Here is a 22,225-nt window from a genome sequence, read left to right as displayed (position 1 = left end):
CAATATCAAAGCAATTTTTACAACTAATTTAAATCAAATTGTCAAAATTAAGTAAAATCAAATTTTAAGAACTAGATTTTTAAATTCAATTTTCAAAACTAAGTTAAATCTAATTTTCAAAATCAATTTTCAATAAAAAGTAAAACCCAATTCTTAGAAACAACTTAGTTTTATAAGAGTTAGTTTTCAAAAATAGGTTTAAGAAATTTTTTTAAGAAAACATTTTTCAATACGAACACAAAATGTTGAAAGTATTTGCTAAAAATATTCAAAGTAGAATAATTTTTAAAACAAAGGAGTTTTCAAAATAATTTTGTAAAATTCTTTTTCAGAAATTTTCAAAAATAAGTTGAGTTTAAACTTTTGATGAAAAAATAAGTTTAAAATTCAATTTGAAAAACTGAAGTAGTTTTATATCTCCCCCTGAATCTGACATTAAATCAAATGTCTAACCAGTTTGCTACTGACGGACTTATCATAAGATAACAGCTTTCACTTGGTTAGTCAAGTTAAGTTCAACCTTAACTTGATTAATGTATATTTTATATTTAACACTCAGACTTATATCGATGCACTGAAATAAGCATCTTAAGTTTTAGGCAAGTGGCCTATACATCTCACCCCTTTCTATGTTCGTCAAACACAAGCAAGGTAAGCCTAGGGTTTTGGTGAGATGCTCAAAACTAGTCCTATGGGTACATGCTTTCTAAGGATTTTGAACTAGTCTAAGGCTAAAAATATGTTTAAAAATCTAAAAATAGGAAAGTTTTGAAAATGAAATATGTTTTAACCTATAATTTGAGAATAACCATTTTTGAAAACATTTTTGAAATTTGAAACTCCTAGTCTATTAAGATCAAACATAATCAATCCATATCAAAAAGAACACTAGATAGATCAATAAGTATTCTACAAGTGATGTAAATAACTGAAGTGTCACAACTAGAGCTACTGAGATGAGGAAGGGGGTGGTCCAGATCCCAAGGAGCGGAGTAGTGTCATCAACTCAGTGTGTCGGGTCTGCCCGTCAGCTCGTAACTCGGAGACCTCTCGCCGCATGTCACGCTGAAAGTCAGAGTTCTCCTGCTAGAGACTCGCCATGGCTCTCTCTAGTCCAGTCATGCGGTCGGCTAGAGTGCGTGGTGCGTGACGTGGTGCTCGAGCTGGTGGTGGAGGTGGAACGGCCTCCTCCGGAAACAGTGCAAGCATGAACTCATCCTGCTCGGCCTCCCCCTGTGCGTCTGGATCGTGCTGGTGCCGTGCCCCCCTCCGCCAAGACATAGTACCGTCACCCTCATTTATGTGGATACTAGCTAGAGAGAAGTTCCTAGCTGCTATGACGTCAAACTCAGTCATATAGCGAATGTCTCCTCTAGTGACATCAATGTGCAACGAGGATATATATGCTGTCAGAATATGACAGAAATGCATATGGACTCGTCTATTAGTCACGTATCCAGCAGAGTAGATAATAGTGGAGAAGATATGTAGGCTGATGTCAATATCTAACCTATGACTCAGGGCATAGAGTAAAAATGAATGGAATGGGCGCATCACAGCGATGTCCCGTGTAGTCAGTGGTAAAATGCAGAAGACTAAGACCCTATAAAGGGCGTAGTCTTGGACTCGAAGTTCTACCGACCTAAACTGGATCACAGTGGGATCTCGCTCTCCCCCCAAAAAATACGAATAAATCGTATCAAGAGTGATATGTGAGTAGGGATCCCCGAATGGTAGATCCCCGGGAGGATAGCACAAAAAGAAACAATTGGATGGACGTAACCCTAAAAACTCCCGGATCATCGTAGGGGATAGCGTGATATCAGTACCCGCTGCCCTAGTAGTATAGGTAAGGTCGTCTACTTTCACTAGGTTGTTATAAAATTCAGCACACAGACTTATGTTTACCGGACTAGTACATTCAACAAGGTTCCGTAAGTTATAGTGGTTTATAACCTCCATAACGGGAGCACAAGAAACTAGAAAGAACGATCTATCTATACATTTAGTCCTAATGGCCATATAAATGGTGGACTCAAACTTGACTCTAAGTTCATCTGTGGGAAACCTAGGGTCAGTACTAGCGTTAGAGGGCTCAGCACCAGTATTTGTTCGTTTCCTACTATTATATCAAAGAGATATTCTAAATAAAAATATCAAGACAAATTTAAAGATTTTTTAGACAAGGAAAAGGATTTACCGAGGAGCCATCGTAAAATATAGAACTGATGACCTCGGTTGAGTTGCGGCAGCGTCTTCACCGCAAGAAAATTTAATTTTAAAACACTCTCACACTGAGGTTCGGATAGAACCTTGGTAAGAGTGAAGAGATTTGGGGCAAGTGTTGGGGGCGCCTACTGCCCCCTATTTATAGGGAACTCCGGGCGCCCGGAGCCTTTCCGGGCGCCCGGGGTTGATTTCGGGCGGGGCGCCTGGATCCCCTCTCGGGCGCCCCCGAAGGGAATACTAGGGGCGCACGCCCTTGGTTTTTGACCCTTTAAATGATTTTTTTTTAATTTAATTTTTAAAATAACTTTTAAAGATAGTTTATTAATTTTAAAAGGGTTTTTAAGGTTAATAGTTTTTAAAGTTAATTTAATAATTTTTAAAATAGTTTTTAAAGTTAATTTAATAATTTTTTTAAAGTTAATTTAATAATATTTTTTTTATTAAAATAGTTTTTAAAGTTAATTTAATAATTTTTTTAAAGTTAATTTAATAATATTTTTTTTATTAAAATAGTTTTTAAAGTTAATTTAAAATAATTTTTAAAATAGTTTTTGAGGTTAATTTGGTTTTAAAATTAAAAATAAATTAATCGTAATTCATTTTAGTTATTTAATTCGAAATTTGATTAGTTCAAAAGTTAACTTAACTAATTTAGTTCGAAATTTAATTTGATTAATTTAATTTGAATTTTAATTTAATTAATTTAATTCAAAATTTAATTTAAATTTGAAATTTGAATTTGAATTTTAATTTATTTTGAAATTCAAATTTTAATTTTGATCCTTAGTCATCTCACCCGATTTAAGTTTTCAATCAGGGAATCCTATAATTTTGTGAGATGGGTTGGATTTTAATTATGGAGTTTGGTTTAACTTGGGTTAGATTCAGATTTAGTTTTGGTCTCTACAAATAGGCATTATTCGGATAAACTTCTAAGCTTAGTGAGTCACATAGACGTCATTAGAAGTAACCAACCATTCGAGGTTTTCCGAATAGTCCTATCCACGGAGCTTAGTACTAAATCTTGGTCTAACTAGTTAGGATCCATTTAAGGGTAGCTTCGGTCAGTTCCAGTTGGCCAAATGCACCAGATCGAAACCATATCTTTCTAGACATGCGATGCCCAAGCTTCCCTAACGTACTATCATCCAAAAATTTTACCAGTACCATGATTCAAGTTAAACTTGATCTCTTTTTAACTAATCCTAATTACCCTGCCAGGTTAGTTTGTTTAGGTTACCCTGTCGGGTAAGTTAGTTTTGGAGGTGCCAGCTATTCTGGAGCCTCCCCCTGAATTATTGGCCTTTGATTTAAATTTTCGTTTTAGGTTTGTGTCGATTTCTTTTATAATTATAATTAACTTGGTGATAATTTATATTTTGTTGAGTTTATGATTTCTTTGACTTGTATTTTGGTTTTTGATTTAGTTTATTCGAGTTTATATAATGTATTTTTTCTTTAGGTATGTAATATTGATTAATTCCTACTTGCGTGGTCAAACACGCTTTCGGAACTCAAGCTTGATTAGTTGATTTGTATTGGGTTATTAATGACTTAAAGGTTTTATTTGAGTTCGACTTGTATCCAAGTCCGGTTTTATTATAACAAGCTTTTTGATTGTTCAGGATTAAGTCTAGATTTTTTGATCTTATAGTGAATTTTTCTAGTATTTATTTTAAGTTATTAATTTCTGATTTTAGTGATGAATTCTCTTCAAGTATTAGATCTTGAGTTGGATTTAAATTTTTTATTTGTTCCTTGAGGTCTTGATTTTCCTCAAGGAGTGATTTGTTTTCATTTTCTATTTTAATTAACTTACTATTTAAGCAGGAAATAATTTTAAAAAACTTTTTGTTTAAATTAAAATGTACCTCATCCGGGCCTTCGGAAACGAGTACGGGCTCGTGGCTTGATTCGGGTTCAGACCCGTCTTCATCTTCCGACTCGTCTTTCGTTTCAGCTTCGCGGGCCATCAGCGCGAGGTGGCTCTGGTGTTTCTGCTCTTCTGCCTCTGATTCGTCCGAGGAGTCGTACCACGTTGCTTTGAGGGCCTTCTTTTTGGTTGGCTTCAGTTTGTCGAATTTCAGTCTTGGGCATTCGTTCTTGTAGTGCCCCTTTTTGTTGCATCCGAAGCACGTCACGTTCTTTTGTTCCGAGGGAGAACTGATCTTTTGAAGGTCCTTCTTGCTGAAGCTTCTTTTTCTCCTGGTGAACATTTTTCTTACCAGGTTCACCAGGTGTTCTTCGTCTTCGGAATCTTGATCAGAATCTTCTTTAGATTCAGGCTTGCTCTTCTTTTCTTTGGATGAGCCTGCAAATAAAGCAATACCTTTCTCGGCTCCAACATTAGTTTGTTCATGTAATTCTAACTCACAGAAAAGCTCGTCTAATTTTAACTTAGATAGATTTTTCAAAATTTTGTAGGCATCTACGATTGATGCCCACAAGCTATTACAAGGAAAGACATTTAGTGCATACCTTATTAAATCTCTGTTTTCCATCTGGTGGCCTATTGCGTGGAGTCCGTTGAGGACACCCTTGATTCTTGCATGCAGTTGACTTGCCGTCTCCCCTTCCTGCATTTTTATTAAATATTTTATTTAAAAGTAGGTCTCTTTTTGTTACATTCGCGTCGCTCGTTCCTTCGTGCAACTCGATCAGTTTGTCCCACAATTCTTTGGCATTCTGATGCGGTCCAACGCGATTCAGCTCTTCTCGTGTTAGGCCGCAATGTAGCGTGTTGATTGCCTTGTTTTCTGTTGATGCCTTTTTCCTCATGTCCGGAGTCCACTGTTCCGGGTCTAGTGGATTTCCGGAGTTGTCGACTGGAGTTCGGTACGCCTTTACAACGCTGAACCATTGATCGTAGTTTGTCTTTAGGTACACCTCCATTCTTTTCTTCCAGTACGAGAAGTCATCTCCGTTGAATAGGGGAGGACGTACTGTGCTAAAGCCTTCTAGTTGAGACATCCTACACACAAGTAAACAAGAAAAAAAATATTCCAAGACTTGGTCTTGGATTAGCAGTGCGGGAAAAGATTATAGCAGTATCTAAATTAGTATTGCACCAATATAGATTTAATTGCGACGACAAAAATTCCCAAATTAACAATAATATCAACTTAGAATTAAGCGTAAAGCTAAAAAAAGGAAAAAATATTTTCACCCTTGTCTGATTGGTGGTTGCACTAAATCAGAGCGGTACCTGCTCTGATACCACTTGTTGGATCGTGAAACGTCGATAGAGGGGGGTGAATATCGATTCGAAAAATAACGAGTATAAAAGAGTTAAGCGCAGCGGAAATAAAACAGCTTAGACAGATGAACACGATGTTTTTTACTTCGTTCGGAGCCTGTGACGACTTCTACTCGAAGGCCCGTACTCCTTGAGTACTTTCGTTGGGTAATCACTAGCAGTTCGAATATTATTACAATTTAAAGTACAGAAATACTAATGAAAATAAAACAAATACCGACAAGAATTAAAGACGAGGAAAAGAGCGCATTGTCGGATCTTCGTTTGCGTCGCAGGAGCGCAGAGTAGTAGAGCAAGCAGTCTAAGAGTTCTGAGTTGATTCTGATCTCTGCCTCCGCCCCATCTTTTATATGAAGCTCGGGGCGCCCTGGATCCCTTCCAAGCGCCCTGGTGAGACGTGGCAAGTCCAACCAGCGAGCTCCAAGTGGCGACACGCGGTCAGGATAATTTTTGCCTCCAGGGCGCCCGGGTGCCTCCCGGGCGCTCGGACCCCCTCCGGGCGCCCGGACCACCTTTTTCCAGCGAACAACTTTCCTACAAAAACAAGGTTAGTCCGAGACAAATAGATCATGCGAAATAAAGTGTTTAGCACAGTTTATGAGTTTGGTATAAGAAGTATGACTTAGTAAAACAGAGTATGACCTAGATTCCGTCTTTCCGATACCGGAATCTATTCACGATCTCGACTTAGATATCCGAAATGGATCTAAGCCGGATCGACGCCTAATGTTCCCTTCCCGGGAACGCGTCCTCGCAGTCACTCCCCTCCAGTGACTTACTTTACTTACCTGCCAGACGTCCGGTCAGCCCTTCAACCCGTCTGGACTTCTCGCCAGCTATCCGATCAGCCCGTCGACCTAGCTGGCCTTGCGTCCGGTCAGCCCGTCGACCCGCTTGGACTTCTCGCCAGCTATCCGGTCAGCCTGTCGACCTAGCTGGGCTTCGTGTAAGACATCTGGTCAGCCCGTCGACCTGTCTGGACTTTTCCTGCACACTCGATCAGAGTGTTTAGACAACAACAGACTAACTTAACCTGATTTGTCATTGATCAAAACCTGGGTTAAATTGTTAGTGCTAACCGCACCAACAGGGGGGGGGGGGGGGGAAAAAACACATCAATTTCCCTTGGTAACATTGTACACTATAAAATCTACCTATGTAAGGTTTTTTTACTAGGCTAGAGCCAGGATAACTCGATCTTAGATCTGTCTCTGTCATGGACGTAGTAGCTTAGAGCTTAGGGGCTATGAACCACATAAATCTCAAGGTCATCTAGTTTGCATTTTTATTTTACATTCTCTATTTTTGTTGTATTTTATTCTTGCATAAAACACTAATATCATAGAAAAAGCTATTCACCCCCTCCCTCTCTAGTGATCCTCACAATCTCAACAAATGTGATTACTACTAATTTCTTATTTAAATTTAATTGAGTATTAAAATTCTCTATAAATAAAATAATGATATAATATATATATTTTTTATAATTTAGGCGTCTAGACTTCACCTGATTAAACGTGGAAGTAGGCAACCTCACCCCTTTGTTCGTCTACCAAATAAATTTAATTCAAGCTTCCTAACTCCCTCGATTCCAGATAGGAGTTCTTCAAGTAATTTTTGTTGTGCTCAAAGGATGTTCATATATCTCCATAATGGTATGATATTGTCTACTTTAAGCCTAAACCCTCATGACTTTGTTTTTGTGCTCTACCCAAAAGGCCTCATGTCAATGGAGATATCTTATATCTTTTTAAACTCATGATCTTTCCCAAATCTTTCAAATGTGGAACTTTGATTTAATCCCAACAATTATCTCCTCAAATGAAGGATCATAATTACTCTTATGATCCGCCCCTCCCACGCTTGACCTGCTTCAGGCCTCCCCGTGTAAGCATCCGGTCACCCTGACCTGTTTCAGGCCTTCGGTGAACACTTGGTTACCTTGACCTACTCCAGGACTCCCCTCAACTTAGTTCAAGGCCAACCCACATGACATCTGATCCGGACCATGACTTTGATACCAATTGTTGTATCTAAATGATATTCACATATCTCCGTAATAATATGATATTGTCCACTTTAGGCCTAGATCCTCATGACTTTACTCTTAGGCACTACCCAAAATGTCTCATACAAATGAAAATATCTTACATCCTTTTAAACCTATGATTTTTTCAATATAGGACTCTATATAAGCCTATATATATATTTTTTGGCCCCGTAGATATGGAGAAAGGTATATATAAATACATAGGTATTAGACGCATGATCAGATAAATTCAAATCGTCAATTCTTAAGAATTGATCCCTAATTATTAGGTCAATATGTCATATGTCTATCATTTTCGCTATACCTTGGGACGACATTGTCCCTACTAGGGATGCACAAATGTTGATGTCTCTATGAAATAGTGTGCTAAGGATTTTCTGTGTGTGCCTGTGTTGTGTTATAACCTCAATCAAATTCCTTTTGAATCCACAAACAAACTATCACGTGTTTTGGCAAGTTATCAAATTTTTTATTACAACTTTGATTAGGGATGGTAATAGATAGGATTTAGATAGAATTTCATATCCTCTATATCCATCCCCATTTATTATATATATGCCCATACCTATCTCCATACCCATCGGGTATTTAACTTTCATACCCATCTTCATACCCGTCGGATTTTTGGACATCCATATCCTACCCATCATCCTATTACTCCCTACCATTCTCATTTTTTTTAAAAAAAAATTATTTCAATGTACTTGTCAGATCTTCCAAGTCTCGTGCTCATTCGATCGGGTGAATATTTCTCATGGAAAAGAAGATAAGATACATGTTGATGATCGGATAAAGAGACAAACTAAGTCTTTTTTTTTTTAAGATGGAAAGCAAGCTAAAGTTTTTTTTTTCTCAATAAAAAATGAGGCTATATATAAATCGGGTATCGGGTAGGATATGATTAGGATTTTATCACATCCGCCTCCATATCCGAATACCCATTTACTATAATCAGGTATAAAAATTTCCTCCATATTCTCCTCTATTCGGGTCGGATGTCGAATTACCCATCGAATTCGGATGAAATTGTCATCCCTAACTTTGATACAATTTGCAGTATCCAGCATTACATAAGCACTATTTATTTGCGAAGAATAATTCAAAGCGACAGGACAACTGAGAAACGTATTGCAACAAGCCTACAACAGATCGTTCCTTTGCTTAGTTTGTCTCTGAAGGATAGACTCATGTATTTGGTATTACATTAGCGTTCTTTAGCCAAGTTAGCTATACTGTAACTGGTTTCACTCCAATCTTCTTCCATGAAACAGTGGGCATTATCTGAGCTGTGTCCACTCGATCCTTAAATTTGATGGCAAAATTGAGCAATGAATCCAAAAGTGAATCAGAAAGCAAGTGCGGTTGAAGGCCTAGCTCAATTAGTTTAGTGTGCTTGGCATTGTAGTAGTGTTCTTCTGCCTCCACTCGCGGGTTTGGCACACTAATTGTCTGCACATCCAGTCCGAGCTTCTTTCCAGCTGTCGTAACCAACTTGGCAAGGTCGTTGACAGAGAATTGTTCTGTGAACTGGTTAAACACTCGAAACTCACCTTGCTTGGCTGGATTTGCAATCGCCAACTCAACACACTGCACTGTATCCCTAATATCCAGATATCCTCGTGTCTGCAAATTGATATTCAAATGGATAAGACAACAAAGAACAATATTATGACTTGCAATGTTAGAGATATGTCATCTGACCTGACCACCCTTGCCATATACAGTAAGAGGGTGTCCCACGGCTGCTTGCACACAGAAGCGATTAAGTGCTGTTCCAAACACCCCATCATAATCGAATCTGTTGTATAGCCCTTCATGCATCTCAGTTTCATCTGTCAGAACTCCATAAACGACACCCTGGTTCAAATCTGTAGCCCGGATCCCCCAGGCCTTGCAAGTAAAAGCAATATTATGAGAATCATGCACCTTGCTTAAGTGGTAAAAAGAGCTTGCTTGCTTGGGATATGGTAATGTATCAGTTCTTCCATTGTGAGTTATGGTAATATAGCCTTCCTCGATATCAATATTAGGAGTTCCATACTCTCCCATCGTCCCAAGCTTTACCAGCTGACACTCTGGGCTAAATTCCTTGATAGCAAAGAGAACATTAAGAGTTCCAATCACATTGTTATGTTGTGTATACACAGCTCTGAACCGGTCAATCATAGAATAAGGAGCAGATCTTTGCTCACCAAAGTGAACAACAGATTCAGGTTCAAAAACTTTAAAAGCTTCAGCAAGGAACTCAAAGTCACATATATCACCAATATAGAGCTGGATGTTTTTGCCCACAATTGATTTCCATCGACGAATACGATTCTGGATGGAAGAGATTGGTGTAAGGGAGTCAATACCAAGTTGGTGATCAAATAGGCGACGCACAAGATTATCAACTATAGCAACCTCATAGCCCTTATTCGAGAGGTACAGGGCAGTTGCCCAACCACAATAACCATCACCACCAATAATCATAACCTTTTTGGGTTTGGAGAATGAATCACTATGAAGTGACCCAGACAATGTTCTCTTCTCAAGTTCTCCGCTCATGGGGGTGGCAGTAGCTCGTACAATTGATTGATTTTGATGCCTACCCTTACACAATCTAAGGAATCCTTTGGAACATCTGTTGGTTTGGAACGGAAAAGAGTTGTGGCAGATGGAAGAACATGAACCAGTATTTCTAACAAAGCTTTTGGCTGCTAAAAAAGAATTCATGTTGCAATGGGCTATGGCAAAATGCGCCATGGAAGCTCTGTACCTTCCTGTGAAAGGAAGCGGACTCTTTCAAACCAGAAAACCTGCAAATACAAATTGGGTCTCAGCATAAAGATCAAAAAAAGATTGATCATGCAATACTTTACTGTAAGACAACAAAGAATTATTATCGAGGTCCTCGTATATGCATTATATTGGTATTTACATCAGAAAACTGACACAAACAAGGTGGAAGAGGTTCTATCTATTCAAATGAATTAGTAAGTACTTATCATATGTTACTGCCACAGAATGTAAGTAGAGCAACACCCATGAAGTGCATCCGTTGGATCCTCAACAATTTTCGAAGAAAATACATCCCACATGTAGCAAAACGAAATGACATATGAATTATTATAGACATGTGTCCACTAGAGGAGATTAACAAACAACATATTATCTAAAACTAAAGTCACAAAAATTTCAGGCACCAACTCCTGCTACTAGAACACATAGATTTCATAATTTAATTTCTACAGAATCAGCAAGTAACAGGTTACTAATCAAAAAGTTTTAATAGATGCCAAAGTTTTAAGCATCTCATAGTCCTCATGCCACAGAGCTAGAACTGTTTTTTTTTTTTTTGATGAACAACGAAATCCTTGAAAAGATTGAAGCTTTATTCGATCCTTCAAAGAACCTTCCCATAAATAACTAAACAGACAAGCTCTCTTCTTTCTCACAAGATGCCCACAAAATCGCACCTTATGGCTCAGGTCAAGAAAAAGCTTTTACGGCACAAAGTAGATGGAAAAGAAGATTTTCAGTCGAAGGAAAATCTTAATGTAGCTTCTTGTCAAAATGCAGTCAAACTTACAGTTTTGCCCTACTTGATCAAACAAAAAATAAGCTGAATAACAAAGCTATGATCTGACCTTTGTTCTCTGTAGGGAGCAGCCGCAGAAGCAGCTAATAGTCTGTCGCGATCTAGGTTCCGTTAAACCGACAAAAAAAGAGAGAGGATAAAATAGGCTCAAACTGGAGCTTTGTGACAGAAGAGAAGTGAGTAGTGTAGAGAATTCGAAGCCTGAAATATGTAGGCATGGAGATCTGGGTAGGGTTTTGTAGATTGGGTGAGATCACGTGGCAAAAGGAGAAATCGCAAGGTAAATTATGACAGTCGAGAGGGTAAATGATGGTGGGATAGGTTCCGGAGATTTATGTCCATAATTTTACGGTTCAATTCTACAACCTCATATGATAAACATGCTAGTATTTACTATCTCGGATGATCCGTGGGTCAGACTGGATGAGATTAGAAGCGTATATCGGAGGACATTCTTCTAATACATCAAAATTATGGAATTATAACAATGTAACGTTTTAAATCGTTGGATCACATATGCGTATCTTCGGACAAGCCGGTACGTGATAACGCTGCTATTTCGGACAGATACATTTTACCACTTTTGTAACGGTTTCTCCTGCTCAATATTTATTCCGATTCCATTTTCGCTTTTTCCATTTCTCCAAGCGTAAGAGAGGAGGAAGAGAGGAAGCGAATACCTCTCTCGTCCTCAACTCTTTTAATCGACCCGTCTTCTCCGGTCTACGCGTATCCTTGATTCCTAGGTAATTCTTATCCTCTCCTTTTTTATCCTCGATCTACGTCGTTTTGGATCACGAGATGCTCGATCTCTTTTATTGTCTTAAAATTTAGATCGATCTTCTTTTCTCGTGCTGAAGCTCGGATCGGCATCGGATTCTTGCAGATCTAGTTTCTCCGTAGCGCCTTGTCTTGATCTCGATGTTTTTTTTTTTGGTTTCATGCTCAAATTTCACGCCATGCTTGTTTCTGCTTCGAATCTGTAGCTTTGTTGTTGGATCTTCGATTCTTGTGTTGCAGATCTAATCACTTTATGCTTTGTTAATTTTATGTTTTGTTCATTATAGCTGAGGGAAAGATGGGGCTCACTTTCGCAAAGCTATTTAGCCGCCTGTTTGCGAAGAAGGAGATGAGGATCCTGATGGTGGGGCTTGATGCTGCTGGTAAGACGACCATCCTGTACAAGCTCAAGCTTGGAGAGATCGTCACCACCATTCCAACAATTGGTGAGCATCATTCATCTTTGTTCGTGCTTAAACTATATTAGTTGTCTGTGATGGTTGGTAGATTTGTTTGGGAACAAGAGTGCTCTTTTGCCTAATGTTTTAAATTTTTTAATCGGTGTTGTATTGGTAGCGATCTGCGTTATTTAAGTACTGGATTAGTATTTTACAGAGATGGTTTGTAGTTGTAACTTGTGAAAGTCAATTGTCTATCATGTAGTCATGATGGCATCTATGTCTCGAATAGCTAAAACATCTCAAGAGCCACCATGGACATCAGTAGAAGAATAAGGAATAGAACACGAGCTACCTATTATGATTCTTTGATCGATGCTCAGAATATCAACAATTACGTGATAGCAACAACAGATCAGATTATTGTGATGTATTCATGGAATTGACACTTTCCTATAACAATTATATAACATCCATAAAAAAATTTCAAAGGTTTTAAATGGTGTTTACTCAAAGAGAAGAGAAGGATGGAGGAAGGAAGAAAGGGGGAGGATTGGTTCACTGGAAAAGGAGCTTCAGTTGGTGGACCTCGCACCTTTTGTCACTGTCACCTGGCGCCTTGTCACTATCACCTGCAGATGCTAGAAACTTCTCTCTGCTCTTTTTTTACTTGCCGTCCCTATTGGAAGCCAGTATTTATACAAGAGTATGCAGGTTCAGGTCTCATCTGCCTGTATGTGTTGGATACATCGGCAACATCACTCACCAGGCACAGCTTCCTTGAAGACAGAGGCTTAGGTTCAATTAAGGCACTACTAAACAGACTATGGACTCAAGAGGCTCCAAATGTATGTACACGTTGACCATTGGATGCCTCAATTGATTTCCATATAGTACTGGGTCTAATAAATTGCAGTACTATAACTTGGAACCAATGTTCAGACGCATGGGATTGGTTCATGCATACAAATCTGACCATGGATTAATTGATGCAAGAGTTGGAGTTATGAATCAGGTCAATATCAAATTTTGACCAAGTTGTCACCTGTCCCAATCTCACATGACCAATTTACAGTGCCAGATTTCCCTACATGCAACCTGACAAACATCAAACTAAATGAAAATTGCATTTTATGCCCAAAGTTAAAAAAGATGAAAAGAAAAATGATTTATTGTCCCTATCTCGTAATGTTTATTCTTGTATTATAAGACATGCTCTTATTTCTGATGCATAAGCATTTGTTCCCATCAGTTTTTATACCATGATAGTAGCTGATTTTTCAAAAATTACAGTTGAAAGAGTTGTTCGATGCACAATCATTTTACTTTTATTTCTTGTGTTGAAATGAGGTATTAGGAAAGGGCTTTGTATTACATGGACAGTTGAAACCTTAGGAAATGACTCCAATGTATGACATGTCTTTCCTTAAAGGCAATCTTTTCAATTATATGAACAAAACTCTCGAGATGATTGTTAGTCTATTATGAAATATTGTCAAACATGAGTTAAAAACATAGAAATGTTTTTTAGGATTGCTCAATTTGATTTTAATGTTTCTAAATTTGGGTGTCACCCAAATACTGGCGGATTACTTGATATAGCTGTACTTCCAATTATTTTTCTTTGTTTTTTTTAAAACATATGACCTTTATTAGAAAGGAGCACTTCTACAATTGGTTCATTTGAATTGTTGATAATTATTTTTTGTGACAGTCACAATAATTCAAAATGTACTAACAGATAGTCCAGACATGGGCAATTAGTTACTTCTTGCATCAGCATTTAACTTTTATATTTGAAAAATGGAAATTATTTGAAGGTTTCATGATGTTTGGAGCAGTATGGATGTAGATGCTATATGATAATGATATGGGTCTTTATGCAGGATTCAATGTGGAGACTGTTGAATACAAGAACATTAGTTTCACTGTATGGGATGTCGGTGGTCAGGACAAGGTACTGCTCCATTTGTGTTAGCTTACATTTCTTATCTGAACAATGTTATTTTGGAAAAAATTGTTCTTATGATGCCAACTATTTAATGAGAGTTTCCTGAGGGTTTACTTGGGGTAATGAAACAAAAAAGTTGCTATCATCTGCAGTGGTATCTCAATAAATGTCACAGTAGATGCTATGAGTATTAAGTTCAAAACTGGCTTGATTGTCTCATTATGAATAGTCTTTTAATAATTATCTAGATTGCCTCTTTCTAAACACCTAGTTTCTGGTGATAAACAGATCAGACCTCTGTGGAGGCATTACTTTCAGAACACCCAGGGGCTTATTTTTGTTGTTGATAGCAATGACCGTGATCGTGTTGTGGAGGCAAGGGATGAACTCCACAGGATGCTAAATGAGGTGACATTTCTCATACAACTTAATATTTCTTTTATTAACTCGTTGAGGTAAAGGGTCAAACATCTGCCCATCATGGCCACAAGATGTTTCATATCATTGCAATTTTCTTTTCTTGTATTTCTCTACAAGTTTTTTTTCCAAGTTTTTAATTTATGGCGTAAATTCAGTGTAAGTTAAGAAAACTTATTGTGGGAAAATGCTGAGTGGTCTTTGCTTGACATGTTTCTTTCTGGAGTGTGTTTAGATCAAGTGGAAAGCTCCTGAATTGTGTTATTTACTATTAACAACCTGCACAAGTTTCTTTACTAGCAACTAAATCTGATTTTTATGTGAACTGGAACTGATAGGATGAGTTAAGGGATGCTGTCCTACTTGTGTTCGCCAACAAACAAGACCTTCCAAATGCAATGAATGCTGCTGAAATAACCGATAAGCTTGGCCTTCATTCTCTCCGTCAGCGCCATTGGTAGGATATATATACTTGTTTCCCTATCTGTTTACAATTTGATTTTGTGCTATCACAGTTAAATGGCATAATTGTCTGTTTACTTACCAATTAGCATATGCAGGTTTTCTGTGTTATTGTGTTTAGTTGAGCAATAATAGGATCATTCTATTAGATGGTTACATAATCACATTAGATACGACGTATGCTAGATGACATTTTGTTCCTTTTTTTTCAAGGATCATCTATTGTCTGTTCAAGGTTTAGAAGTTGGTTATTGTCTCTGCAAATTTGCCTTTGGAATCTGCTTCTAGAAACCCAGATTGTTAATCTAATTAGAAATTGATTATAATCTTTTCAAAAATTTGCCTTTGGAATCTGCTTCTAGAAACCCAGATTTTAATCTAATTAGAAGTTGATTATAATCTTTTCAAAAATTTGCCTTTGGAATCTGCTGTTAGAATAGAAACCCAGATTGTTAATCCAATTAGAACAAGAATTTGCTCCTAGAATAGAAACCCAGATTATTGGTCCTCCTTTCTTTTCTCTAGAGAAGGCACGAGGAAAAAATATCATCTCCCATCAGATTCATAACCTCCTTGTGGGCTTCTGCGTAATATATGTAGTTGAATAAGTCCTCTGCTTGTCTTTTTATAAGAGAGGCTGATGTAAGTCAGATAATTAGCACAGATGGTATTCTTTTCAAGATCAATAATTTCGAAGTGGCGTATGCTGATTCTCATCCCAGCTTACAGCAACACACAAATCAATTTTCCTGTTCATTCTGCAGTCTGCTCTAGAAAGAGCAATCAAATCTAGTTGGGTAAACTGATTTTATCTACTCTAGGATTAATATGGCTTGTATTCTCTTATATGTATAAACCCATGAGAATGATCTGGAACCAATTGTTGCTGCTTATGCCATCTGACCTGTGAAGTTCATCTTATGGTCTGTTTGATTTATCATTAGTTTCTTTAGTTCAATTCTCACCTTCCCGATGATGCAAAGTATCATAATGTTATTTTTCTCACCTCCTGAAGTTGGCTACATTGATATTTGGATATTGAGATTTATTTTTTCACTATCCTTTTGGCTGACCTTGTACTTAACTCAGAAGTTTAGCAATCTTCATTTCTACTTTGCTAGGCATCATAGGCATACTGATTTCAAGTGTTTATGCTTGCATCAGTGATTTGTTGAACACTTTATTATTGCCATAATTTGGACACATTTGTTTGCAAAGTTTTGGTATAATTTTGCTGTATTATTTCGATATATGCTATGCTTAATGCTCATCATCAAAGAAATAACCAGTCAGCATTTGCCAGTGAATCTGATTGCACGAGTTAAATCTACAATGTATACCTAGCAGATGATTGATTGCTCAGGAGCTTTTCATTGCGTTGTTATTTCTGTTGACTGGCTTTTTTGGACACATTTGTTCCCAGGTATATACAAAGCACATGTGCTACATCTGGCGAGGGCTTGTACGAAGGACTTGATTGGCTCTCTAGCAACATTGCCAGCAAGGTATCTAGTCTTTGATCAGTTGTCGAACTCCATGATCTAGTCAATAGTATTATTACGTGCTTACAAACACATTTTTTTCCAGTAATCGTAGCTTCTGTGAAAGCTGCGCGTTCAAGGCTTTTGTGATGTGGCAAGCAAGAAGACTATTAAATTATTAATGATCCACTTGGATTATCTTTATTCTAGCGTTGGAAAATATGAAACTTAACTGTATCACACTTATGTGCGTGGTTGTTGAACCTTTTATGTGATCCTCTTTAGCTTACATATCAGTTTCATTAATGAATGTGGACATGCACGCGGCAATTAGCCTTCTTTTGCTCCTTGTCACAGTTTGCGCTTTCCATATTGTCACAGTTTGGATTTTTTTTTGGTCATTCTCATTCATTCATTAAGACCTTTCTGTATGGATGGACTCGCCGGTTGACATATCCTTTTTCATTGAATGTTGCTGCATCAAATACCAGACGGGATGGATCAATTTTCACAACAATTTATAATTATTATATTAAATGAAGAGGAATCTTTAAATAGAATCAACCTTCAGAAGTGTCCCACTTCCGACGGTTTGAATTAAAAACACAAGTCACGTCGAACCTTTAAAGTTACTGAATAAACCAACAAGAACGAGGCCAGGCGAAGAGCACCAGTTAGATGCCTAATTTAAGGTCCAAGACGTCGGCCGGGTTATTGTTGTCGGAGCTTTCGGGAGGCGGCGGGAGGTTGAGGTCGAATATGTAGCTACTCGATGAGGGACCGGCCACCGAAGGGCCCACTAGTTCTTGGCAATCCATCTCCGAGTGACACCTCTTATGCCCTCCCAGCGCTTGGCCGGAGGAGAAGGACCTGGAGCAGACGTTGCACTCGTGGCGACTGCCCTCCCCGCACGTCCTCTCCCAAATGCTCCCACGCTCATCCGTGGCGCCTCCGGGAGGGCTGTGGGAGAGCAAGAGGAGACTTGCGGCGACCTCGTGCTCCTCAGCAGTGAAGTATTGGTCTGGTGGGGGCGGGCGGCGGAGGTGCGGCGGGGGGTTGATGCCGCGCCACTGCCTCTCTGGGTGGCAGCGCATGTGGCCGAAGAGGGCCTTCCAGGACGAGAAGCGCTTGCCGCACTCGGTGCATGGCGGGGTGGCCGTGCCTGCGGCAGAGGCGAGGTCTGGCTTTCTGCGGGGCGCCTTGGGCTTCGGCGGCGGGGTGCTGGCGGCGAAAGAGCCGGGTGAGGAGTGCTGGAAATGAGAGAGCCCGTGGGGGCGCTTGTAGTGAGGCAGAGTCACGTGGCTGCTCCGAGGAACTGCATGTGAAGGAGTGAGGTGGTGGCGGGATGGAGGAAAGCAATGAGGTGGCGGAGGCGGCGGCGGCGGCGGCTGCGGAGGAGGAGGCGGAGTCGGCGGCGGCGGCTGCGGAGTCGGCGGCCGCGGCTGCTGCGGAGTCGGTGGCGGCTGCTGCGGAGGAGGAGGAGACGGCTGCTGCTGCGGAGGAGGAGGCGGCTGCTGCGGCGGCGGCGGTAGCGCCGGGACGTTGATGGTGGAGGGGGAGGAATCGAAGGAGAAAGCCATGGCTTCAAAAAGTGGAAAGGATGGGAGGGGGAGTAACTTTGAAACGTTGCAGGTAGTTTGAGCGGTTGCTGTATCATCCAATCCAAATCTGACGGGCTGCGGACTGGCTGCGGGCTGCTGAGTGCTAAACTGACTAGGTAATTAATTATTTCTAGGTTCTTTGTTATCTCATTTTCTTTATTCCTCATAAACAGGTTTCACTGGTAAACACATTTGTTTAAATAATGCATCAATTCCTTCCGATTTAGCTTTGGCATTGTCGATATGCTTATTCTGAGCCAGACATGCACACTGTTCGAGCAAGGGAGAACTACATTATTGACCTCAAATAGATGAGACTGACTATGAGATATGCAACAGACCTCTGTGTGCTCACTGTGCGTTGCTGAGCTTAGTATAGAACTGAATTTGGATGGATGATTTGATAAGGTCCATTCAAAATTTGTCAAGGGATCAATAATGTGTATAAATTCTTTATTTATTACTGCTGCACCTACACAAGCAAGCTTTAAACAAAAGCCTAAGTATAGATTATAATTTTAGGGACGTCTCATGTGTGCTTCCAATGAGTTCATAACAAACATCTACTTAAGATATTTTTCAAACCAATCCAACAAATCCTTGTGCGCTTCTTCAGCTTTTTCGACTGCTGCTTCATCATCAGTGCCATACCGAACAGTCCATCCATGAGCAACACCAGGAAAAACCTTCACAAAACTGTCCACCTGGGATGAAGAGGTAATACGAGTTATCTCTTGTCTAGCAGGCCCATCACATTTAAATTTAGATTACAAATGAAAAATATTTAGTTTATATATTAAACTGCTAACTGAAATCCACCTGATTTGATTTATTAAAACTTAAATATCAGAAAAAATCTTGATTCTTATAATACAGTGAATAAAAAAAATTGGTTGACAAAGAGTTTCTGGGCCGTGAAATCAACAGAAATTACCATTTGAGTTAAACTTGAAAATCCATCATGTTTCCAGAGAAAGGGAAGTTGTTTCAGCGAATGGAAATGCAATTTGATTTCTAAAAGCAGAAAGGCAAATGAAACTCAAACTTATAATCAATATCCGTAAGAAATATACCTCAGTTCTGGTACATAAGATTTCCTCAAATTGCTTTACTATTTCCAGTGGAGTGATGCTATCATTCTCAGCTGCTAGTATTGAAGTGGGGCGTTTTATCTCTGCAGGCATTTTCATTTTAATTCCATGTCAAGTTTACTTGCATGTAAAAAACCATACAAGCAGTGATATATGATGCACGTGATACTTCAGTCACATACAAATTACAAATTGACTAACTGGAACAAGTAGAAGAATTGTGAGCAGTAGGTTAAGTACCATTTATATCATCAAGTTTTACAAGTGATGGGTGTAGCATTACCACGGCATTGACATAATCAGTCTTTGCAAGTTCAGTGACCACTTTGCCTGACAAAATGGCAGTAGGGGATCAAGTTCAGTGACCACTTTGAAGAATTTATAGGAAATAAGAATCTATACATCAAGGAAGAGAGATAAAAAAAAAACTAGATTAGCAACAATAAAACAAGATAAAATTCTTATTAAATATAAATGATGATATAGTAGGGAAACGAGTTTAATAACATAGGAGGATCTATATAGCTGACCTCATTTATTGGAATAAATAATTGTTTGACATTGTTTATAGGAAATAAGAAGAGGTACTTTGCCAATGGAGACTCTATAATTAGAAAAGGGATAAAAGAACACACCACCCCAGCAAAATCCAGCAGCCCCAATTAGAGTTATGCCTTTACTTTTCAAATATTCAATTACAGATTTTGCATCTTCAAAACCTTTGTCCTGCACAAGGTAAAAGTTGAGTATAGCTACATCAAAGACTAACTATCTAATTATAATAGTAGATGAGGTACCAAAAAATTGGAAATAACCGTTCCAAAAAAAAAGAATAGTAGATGTGAAATCAAAGGCTATCGCACAGAAAGGGAAAAAATGTTTGAGAAATTAGAATGTTAACTATAAGTGTTCAAGAGAATGACAGTAAACATTGCACCCTTAACAAAATCAAAAGTATGCTAACAAATTGAGAGACCAGGAGAAGTGTGTTAAAGAAATTTCAAATTTAAGGACAAAATATCTAACTCAGGAACAGTCGCTTCCACATAAAATGCATGATAAAATGGGCTATCAATCTCTTGAATCAGTTAAGAATTTCGCCATGTAACAACTACAGACCAATAAACAGCAGAATTCATATAAACTTGTTGTTAGTGGTCAGACCAACCAAAAGGATTTGTGGCATTGGTCCGATAACCAAATATTGCATGCCATGCATCTTCTATCATGCAATCACTGTTCCTTAAGGCTACAGAGTTACAAACACAAAGAAAGGATGAAAATTGTATGTGAACTAAATATTCAATGGAGAGAATGTAGATCCCATCTCATTCCTAAATAAAAGTTACAGTTATTTCTTTGCCAAAAGGGGTAGCAACATACAGTCCCATGGTCTTCCAACCATGTCATTAAGGGTTTCTCCGGATTTGGTACATATGGATCCCCATAGAAAAAATCAGGAACTACCACCAAGAATCCAGCAGCTGCAACTTTATCAGCTAGTTTCCTTCAAACAGAAGTAGATGTATGTCAACTTGAACATACTAAAATTTCAAAGTGTAGAGCATTAACTATTATGTAGAACCTTTTATCTGTGAAAAGAGCATCAAATCATCATCAATAATGAATGATGAACCAGAAAAGGATACTGGTCGAGAAACAATGTCCATCTAGACTGCATGCTTCCTGCTAAATTACCACCCACACTAATATGCTTAAGGGCCTCTCAGGCTGCAACATTTCCAAGTAGTGCACTTGTCAACGTGCACTATTCAAGTTCATAGAGACAAGTTCACATTTTGAATCATCCTGATTGTGAAGACTCCATAGATTACAGAAAACTCCATAGATTGAATGAAATAGAAAGCCATTCTGATGATTTCAAAGGTTCTAAGTTCCAATGGAGCATAGTTGACAAAAAGAAATCAGAAACAGGTCGATTATGGATTTATAATATTGCAGGCATAAAACTACTACTTCCAAGAAAGGGGAAAACTTATGTATATTAATAGAAACCAGATGCTAATTAATGGTGTAAATAATGTCAGGTCGTAAGCAGCCTGTGATTAATCGTATTGGCCCATCCTGGCCTGTTAGTTATTAACTTGCAGATTAACTCAACTTTCTGCCACATACCTCAAGTTTGGCGCTTCATACCCTGCAAAAAGATGAAATTTGTTAGGGAAGACATCCTACATATTTGGTCAAATGCAAACACATGAAAACACTAGCAACAAGGATTATATAAGCATGCATATGTATAACAGTACAGTGAGTTAACTTTCTCTCCATCATCCGTTTGCCTACCTATCAGTCTACTGACAGAGACTATGAGTTGATCTTCTCCTAATCATCTACATAATGAAATCTTGCTCCACACACGACCGATATGACATATCTTATAAAAAAGTTTTCTCATAAACGAGAAAACGAGAGGGAGAACGGGGCGAAGACATACCGAAGATATCAGAGACCAGCACGACGGCGGCGTTGCTACTGGGGGAGCCAACGGTGTAGGCCTTGAGACCTCCGAGGCTCTCCACGACGGATCCTTCACCGAAGACAGAGCTCAACACCGGGGGGTTCTCGCAGCACTGGGCACCGGCCATCGCCGATTCGGAGGGGAGATAGGGGATTGCTGCCGTCGAGCGTTCGGCGGAATCCTAGGAGAGGCCTCACTTAAATACTGGACTTGTTCGTTCGAAGGGGAGAGGATTCATTGTAGATTAATTTCCAGATCAAACCATGCAATTCTTGTATCAGCCGTCGATTGACGGATGAAAGGCGAAGCGAGTTTGCATCGACTGTGGTTGTTGGCCCCTTTTCTTTGCATAATAAAAATTATATTCAAAAAATTGACGGCCAGATCCTCTGGTAAAAAAAAAAAAAAAAAAATTGACTTTAGGATGGTGGCCAGATTGTAACCGTA

At 38.8% G+C, this 22,225-nt stretch overlaps 4 protein-coding genes across 5 annotated transcripts; 1 reads left to right on the top strand and 3 right to left on the bottom strand.

The window, feature by feature from the left end:
• Positions 1-8,601: 8,601 nt before the first annotated feature.
• On the bottom strand, positions 8,602-11,537 carry LOC122014350 (UDP-sulfoquinovose synthase, chloroplastic-like). The gene is made up of 3 exons (XM_042570565.1): positions 11,165-11,537; positions 9,237-10,333; positions 8,602-9,158 (listed from the first exon to the last, which is right to left on the bottom strand). Exons 2-3 carry the CDS (start codon positions 10,278-10,280, stop codon positions 8,763-8,765), a joined length of 1,440 nt encoding a protein of 479 aa, XP_042426499.1. The 5' UTR covers positions 10,281-10,333; positions 11,165-11,537; the 3' UTR covers positions 8,602-8,762.
• A 167-nt stretch (positions 11,538-11,704) lies between these two features.
• On the top strand, positions 11,705-16,943 carry LOC122014351 (ADP-ribosylation factor 1-like). 2 transcript variants are annotated; one of them, XM_042570567.1, is made up of 7 exons: positions 11,705-11,861; positions 12,183-12,341; positions 14,180-14,250; positions 14,533-14,652; positions 15,000-15,118; positions 16,547-16,628; positions 16,711-16,943. In XM_042570567.1, the coding sequence occupies exons 2-7, from the start codon at positions 12,194-12,196 to the stop codon at positions 16,711-16,713; spliced, it is 543 nt and encodes a 180-aa protein (XP_042426501.1). In that variant the 5' UTR covers positions 11,705-11,861; positions 12,183-12,193; the 3' UTR covers positions 16,714-16,943. The 2 variants fall into 2 exon arrangements, with proteins under 2 accessions (XP_042426501.1, XP_042426500.1); XM_042570566.1 differs by lacking the exon at positions 16,711-16,943 and having other exon boundaries at positions 16,547-16,643.
• Positions 16,944-17,278: 335 nt separating this feature from the next.
• LOC122013613 (zinc finger protein ZAT2-like) lies at positions 17,279-18,533 on the bottom strand. Its single transcript, XM_042569865.1, has one exon. The coding sequence runs from the start codon at positions 18,182-18,184 to the stop codon at positions 17,279-17,281; it is 906 nt and encodes a 301-aa protein (XP_042425799.1). The 5' UTR covers positions 18,185-18,533.
• Positions 18,534-18,646: 113 nt separating this feature from the next.
• LOC122017743 (endo-1,3;1,4-beta-D-glucanase-like) lies at positions 18,647-21,965 on the bottom strand. Its single transcript, XM_042575425.1, has 7 exons — positions 21,755-21,965; positions 21,433-21,454; positions 20,680-20,803; positions 19,932-20,022; positions 19,537-19,626; positions 19,279-19,379; positions 18,647-18,909 (listed from the first exon to the last, which is right to left on the bottom strand). The coding sequence occupies exons 1-7, from the start codon at positions 21,903-21,905 to the stop codon at positions 18,769-18,771; spliced, it is 720 nt and encodes a 239-aa protein (XP_042431359.1). The 5' UTR covers positions 21,906-21,965; the 3' UTR covers positions 18,647-18,768.
• Positions 21,966-22,225: the final 260 nt, after the last annotated feature.

Source organism: Zingiber officinale, chromosome 8B (genome assembly GCF_018446385.1).
Source record: "Zingiber officinale cultivar Zhangliang chromosome 8B, Zo_v1.1, whole genome shotgun sequence".
Lineage (NCBI taxonomy): Eukaryota > Viridiplantae > Streptophyta > Magnoliopsida > Zingiberales > Zingiberaceae > Zingiber > Zingiber officinale.
The sequence above is the reverse complement of the archived record's forward strand: the minus strand, read 5'-3'. Positions and strand labels throughout refer to the sequence as shown.